This window comes from Anser cygnoides, chromosome 2, assembly GCF_040182565.1.
Source record: "Anser cygnoides isolate HZ-2024a breed goose chromosome 2, Taihu_goose_T2T_genome, whole genome shotgun sequence".
In the NCBI taxonomy this organism is placed as follows: Eukaryota; Metazoa; Chordata; class Aves; order Anseriformes; family Anatidae; genus Anser; species Anser cygnoides.
In genome coordinates, this window is record NC_089874.1 from 162,601,902 (window position 1) to 162,608,014 (window position 6,113).

Sequence of the window (6,113 nt, forward strand, 5' to 3'; positions counted from 1 at the left end):
GTCCCTGGAAGAGAGGGTGTTGGGAATGTGGAGGGTGTTGGGGAGGCGGAGGGTGTTGGGGGCATGAGGAGTGGTGCTGGGGGAGGCCAAGAGAGTGGGGAGGCCTGGGGTTGTGGGGAGCATGGCGGTGGGGAGGGAGAAGGGCTGCTGAGGCTAAGGGGGAAAGGGCGTGTGGAGAGCTAGGCCTGGTGGGGCAGGCGAAGGAGGGGAGCGGGGTTCAGGCTCACCTTGTTGGGCGCAGGGGAGAAGGCGTCGGGAGGATTGTGTGAGGGTACGAGTCGCAGGGCCGGCTTTTATGCTGGTCCGTGAGTGCCCGTGGGGCGAGAGAGCCTTTGCGCATGACAGCATTTGGCGTGAGCTGCTCTTACATGCTAAAGCCTGGCAAGTAATGAGGTGGGGCGTGTTGTCCTTCACACTACGTTCTTGTGTGCTTTTCTCCTGTTTAGGATGTGTCTCTGCGGCCTTGGCGGCAGCTTTTAAGTGAGAGCGGCTCTTTGGATGGATTTCCATGGAGAGTGCGTTTGAGGACAGTCGGCAGACGCGGCCAAAGCATGAGAGAGGTGGGTTGTTATGAAGTGAGGTCATGGCATGTCACTCGTGCGGTCGGTTTGCGGCTGCATTGTTGTGAGGAGGGGGCCCTATTTGCTGGCGTCGCCATAATGCAGGCTGGTGTGGGCTTCCCAGATGTGCTGGGCGCGAGGCGCTGGCACTGGCATCGCACTCGCCCCCTCCCTGCCTTCGTGCCCATTCCCTACGCCTGTGTTTATTCCTCGTCTTTCCCTTTGGGTTTGCTGCATCGGTCGGTGGCTTGGTGGCCTTTGTGCTTGGAAGGTCCTGTGTGAGAGAAGGGAGGCTGCGTGTTTTCTTCTTGCGGCAGCTTGGCGGGTGGTAGTTTGATCAGGCAGAGGAGAGCTGTTTGCGACAGCAGGACGTTGTCCTTTCAGGCCTCGTTGAAAGCTTGAGAGCCCTGAGCTGAGGGGAATGGTTTGGCAGGGAGACTTAGGCAGAGCTTTTGGGGTCTTATTCAGCACTGAGCGCCCAAGGGTGAGGCCCTTTCCCTGCCTAGGCTTTGATGTTCAGACGCAGGGTTTGGACCCTGTAGCGGGGAATTGGAGGCATGCATGGTGCTCAGGGCAGCAGCCGTGAGCCCCTCCTGGCTGGGTGGTCCCGGGCATGGCTGACGAGTGGCAAGGCCTGTCCCCGTTGGGCTGAGGTGGTTTTGGCTTGCTGCTGAGGTGAGTAGCGCTTGTTGCTGAGGAAGATGAATCAAGGTAGGAAGGGGGGCTGTGCAACTGGGTGTGCCTTGTTCCGTGAGGCCTGCTGGGTTGCAGCCACAAATGCTGAGGGAGCTGTGTGGTGTCCTTGCGAGGCCACTACTAATTATCTTTGAAAGGTCCTGGTGAGTGGGAGAGGCTCCTGAAGACTGGAAGAGACTCGCCGCACTCCTGTGTTCAAGAAGGTGAAGAAGGAAGGGGTGGGAAACCAGAGGCTGGTAGGCCTGACATCAGTCGCTGGGAAGGTTCTAAAGGAAATCCTCCCGGAAAGCGTTGTCGAGCAGACGGAGAACCAGAATGTGATGGGGAGTAGCCAGCCGGGATTTAGAGAGGGAAAGTCACACGTGAGCCTCCTCAGCGTCTTCTAAATGGAGGTGACCAGCTTGGTGGATGAGGGGAGAGCAGTGGCTGCTGCTCAACTTTAGTAAAGCTTTTAGTAAGGGCTTTCTTTGACGCTTGCTCCCGTGACAAGCTCCTAGAGAAGCGGACAAAGTATGGGTTAGATAAAGAGACAGTGAGGTGGGATGAGAAGTGGCTGATTGCTTGGGTGCAGAGGCTTGTGCTAAGTGGCACAGAGCGGTGTTGGAGGCAAGGCCCTAGCGGTGTAGGCTAGGGCTTGGCAGTGAGGCCACCAATGTTCAATATCGCAGAATCCCAGAATGAGACAATTGAAGGTGTTGGAAGGGACCTCGAAAGATCATCAGGTCCAACCCCCCTGCCAAAGCAGGTTCCTTAGAGCAGGCTGCCCAGGTAGGCATCCAGACAGGCCTTGAATATCTCCAGAGAAGGAGAGCGCACAACCTCCCTGGGCAGCTCCGTCACCCTCACTGTGAAGTAGTTCTTTCTCGTGTTGGTGCGGAACTTCCTGTGCTCTATCTTGTGGCCATCATATCCTCATTAGTGAGGTGGGTGATGGGACGAAGTGACCCCGCAGGAATTCTGCAGATGACCCGAGACGGGGAGGAGCGTCTGATGCACGTGATGAACGTGGCACCATTCAGAATGATGTGCAGAGGCTGGAGAACTGGGCAGAGACCAACATCATGAAGTTGCCGAAGGGGCAAAGCAAATTCCTGCCTCTGGGGAGGACTAACGCCGGGGAGCAGGACATGGTGTTGTCCGACAGAGTGGCAGGCAGCTTTGCCAAGCAGGACCTTGTGTTGCTGTTGGAGAGCAAGCTGACGATGAGTCAGCAATGCAGCCTTGCGGCAAAAGAGGCCACCAGGCTCCAGGAGGGCATGGGGAAGAGCGTTGCCAGCACGATGAGAAAGGCGCTCCGTCATCTCTCTTCATCGCCGGTGAGGCCCCTTGTGGAGTCCTTTGTCCAGTTTGAGGCGTCCCAGTGGAAGATGGAAGCGGACATGCTGGAGCAATTCCAGTGCAGGGCTACCAAGATGCTGAAGGGCCTGGAGCCTCTTCAATATGAGGAGAAGGTGAGAGAGCTGGGCGTTTTCAACCCGCAGAGAAGGCTGCTCAGGCTGAATCTCCTCCTTGTTCTAAATCCCGGATGGGCGGGAATGAAGACAAGGGAACCAGACTATTTTCAGTTACTGCCTGCTGCCAGGACAAAGGTGAGTGGACGCCACAGAGAAGAGATGCAGTTGTCTTGGAAGAGAAGGAAAGCCTTTTCCCCTGTGAGGGTGGTCAAGCAGTGGACCTCAAGCAGAGGTTTTGGATTTCCATGCTTGGAGATCTGAGAAGCCCAACTGCACATGGTCCTGGACAGCCTGCTGTAGCTGACTCTGCTTGAGCAGGGTGCTTGCAGCACATGGTCTCCAGAGGTTACTTCCAAACTGAAAGGACTCTGTGACTGCATCTGTTGTCAATGCGGGAGAATGCTGCTGGGTGAGAAAGCAGTCGAGTGTGTGCTGCTGACACGGAGAGATTGTTTCAGAGGGCATGTGCAGAAGCGCCTTAGCGTGGCCAAGCCTTTGTTTGGTCAAGTGTAGGTCTTGCGTGACGTGCTGGAAGGTGTGGTGGCCCTTTTCGACGTGCCCCGATGACCTCTCGAGTTTTGCCTTTGTACTGAGGGAAGTGGGAAAGGCGCTGGGAGAAGAAGGGAAGAGGAGGAGCGTCAGGCTGGCATGCTTGAGAACTTTATTGAGGAAAGCGCATGGAAATGAAGGAGCAGCAAGTGGCACATCCCCGGGGGGTCTTGGATGCACGTAGGGTGACCAACAACGTCATCGTTGTGCGCGGTAAATTTTCTCGGAGCACGGAAATCTTCCAGCCCTGTGATGGGAGCAGCAGGGAGGGAGTTGATCCCTGGTGGCGTTTGGCTTGTGAGCACGTCATAGTAGCAGAGAGAACCAGACATACGAGACAGTGCAAGTCAAGGAAAGAAATGGGAGAATGGTAGAATGTAAGTCGGCCATGTTTCCAAACATCACGGAATAGCCCACTTCCTTGCTTCTCTGGTTCATGCCTTGAGAGAAATAGCCGTGGTTGTGGAGCTGAAGACGCAGTGGGTCAGCGATGGCACAAAGGTGTATCCTCAATCCACGAGGAGTCTCGCACCATATGTGTGGTGTCCGTGTGACGGACAACTCTGTTAAATCATCCTGGCCTCACTAGAGGCCCCAGAGGGACACCACTCCTCCCTGGTCTCCACGTGAGCACCGAGCTGTTGACCGCAACTCTTGGTATGTGACCATGCAGGCAATTCATTGTGTGCTGAGTGGCCCATCATGTCTTTCCATTTTAGTGACAAGGATCTATGTAAGAGCGTTGTCCAAACGCTTCTTGAACACCACCAGGCATGGGCCCTGATGGCCACTTGAGCCCTGCTTTTTGTTCTTTTTGTCGGGTGAAGCTGGAAGAGCGTTGGGAGAAGAAAGGAAGAGGAGGCATCTGAGGATGTGGGATGCAGGCAGATTTTATTGAGGAAAACATGAAAAAGAGGGAGCGTCAAGTGGAAGGTGCACATTCGGAGGTGCCTGGAGGGCGACCACCAGCCTATGTCCCTTGCGTAGAGCAGATTTTCCCAGAGCGCCAAGGTCTCGCTACCGTGTGGTGGGAGCAGCCCCAGAAGGTCTCTGGAGAGATTGTGCTAGTGAGCAAGGCATTGCAGCAGAGAGTAGCAGCCGTAGAAGGTGGTGCTATGGAAAGGAGAAAGAGGAAGAAAGAAGGAGGTATGTTGGCCATGTGTCCTGACAGCATGGGCTGGCCCCTTCCTTGCTTGCTTGCTTTGTTGTGCCATGGAATGATGAGCCGCGGCTGGCGAGCCCGCATGCCATGAAGAGCGCAGAGGTGCGTCCTCAGTGCGAGAGCTGTGTTGCACGGTGTTGGAGGCTTCTGTCAGGGGTGTTGGCGTGGGTCCTTAGCAGGGGTAGCAGGCTCTTCCGCCGTTGATGCAGCCCAGGCCTCCAAAGCCAAAGCCTCCAAGGCCAAAGCCTCCGAATCCCCCGGAGGAGATGGGCACTCCCTGGGCGCTGAGGTTGCTGCCCACGGCAGCTGATGCGGAGGATCCAACGGCGGTGTTCTGGGGGAAGGAGCTGAGGATGGGTCCTGGCAGGGTGACCAGCACGGCAGGAGGCTGGATGACGACGCGGGAATCCTCGCACTGCCTGACACAGGGCTCGTTGCAGCTGTTAGCCAGCGGGGTGGGTCCGCAGGGGCGGCAGATGTCGTAGCAGGACATGTCTGTGGTGCGGAGGGTCCCTGGAAGAGAGGGTGTTGGGAAGGTGGAGGGTGTTGGGAACGCGGAGGGTGTTGGGGGCGTGAGGAGTGGTGCTGGGGGAGGCCAAGAGTGTGGGGAGGCCTGGGGTTGTGGGGAGCATGGCGGTGGGGAGGGAGAAGGGCTGCTGAGGCTAAGGGGGAAAGGGCGTGTGGAGAGCTAGGCCTGGTGGGGCAGGCGAAGGAGGGGAGCGGGGTTCAGGCTCACCTCGTTGGGCGCAGGGGAGAAGGCGTCGGGAGGATTGTGTGAGGGTGCGAGTCGCAGGGCCGGCTTTTATGCTGGTCCGTGAGTGCCCGCGGGGCGAGAGAGCCTTTGCGCATGACAGCATTTGGCGTGAGCTGCTCTTACATGCTAAAGCCTGGCAAGTAATGAGGTGGGGCGTGTTGTCCTTCCCACAACGTTCTTGTGTGCTTTTCTCCTGTTTAGGATGTGTCTCTGTGGCCTTGGCGGCAGCTTTTAAGTGAGAGCGGCTCTTTGGATGGATTTCCATGGAGAGTGCGTTTGAGGACAGTCGGCAGACGCGGCCAAAGCATGAGAGAGGTGGGGTGTCACGAAGTGAGGTCATGGCGTGTCACTCGTGCGGTGCGGTTTGCGGCTGCATTGTTGTGAGGAGGGGGCCCTATTTGCTGGCGTCGCCATAATGCAGGCTGGTGTGGGCTTCCCAGATGTGCTGGGCGCGAGGCGCTGGCACTGGCATCGCACTCGCCCCCTCCCTGCCTTCGTGCCCATTCCCTACGCCTGTGTTTATTCCTCGTCTTTCCCTTTGGGTTTGCTGCATCGGTCGGTGGCTTGGTGGCCTTTGTGCTTGGAAGGTCCTGTGTGAGAGAAGGGAGGCTGCGTGTTTTCTTCTTGCGGCAGCTTGGCGGGTGGTAGTTTGATCAGGCAGAGGAGAGCTGTTTGCGACAGCAGGACGTTGTCCTTTCAGGCCTCGTTGAAAGCTTGAGAGCCCTGAGCTGAGGGGAATGGTTTGGCAGGGAGACTTAGGCAGAGCTTTTGGGGTCTTATTCAGCACTGAGCGCCCAAGGGTGAGGCCCTTTCCCTGCCTAGGCTTTGATGTTCAGACGCAGGGTTTGGACCCTGTAGCGGGGAATTGGAGGCATGCATGGTGCTCAGGGCAGCAGCCGTGAGCCCCTCCTGGCTGGGTGGTCCCGGGCATGGCTGAC

At 57.3% G+C, this 6,113-nt stretch overlaps 1 protein-coding gene across 1 annotated transcript; it reads right to left on the reverse strand.

The window, feature by feature from the left end:
- Positions 1-4,275: 4,275 nt before the first annotated feature.
- Positions 4,276-5,179, reverse strand: LOC136789820 (feather beta keratin-like). Its single transcript, XM_066990827.1, has 2 exons — positions 5,158-5,179; positions 4,276-4,934 (listed from the first exon to the last, which is right to left on the reverse strand). Exon 2 carries the CDS (start codon positions 4,912-4,914, stop codon positions 4,594-4,596), a length of 321 nt encoding a protein of 106 aa, XP_066846928.1. The 5' UTR covers positions 4,915-4,934; positions 5,158-5,179; the 3' UTR covers positions 4,276-4,593.
- Between the last annotated feature and the right edge of the window lie 934 nt (positions 5,180-6,113).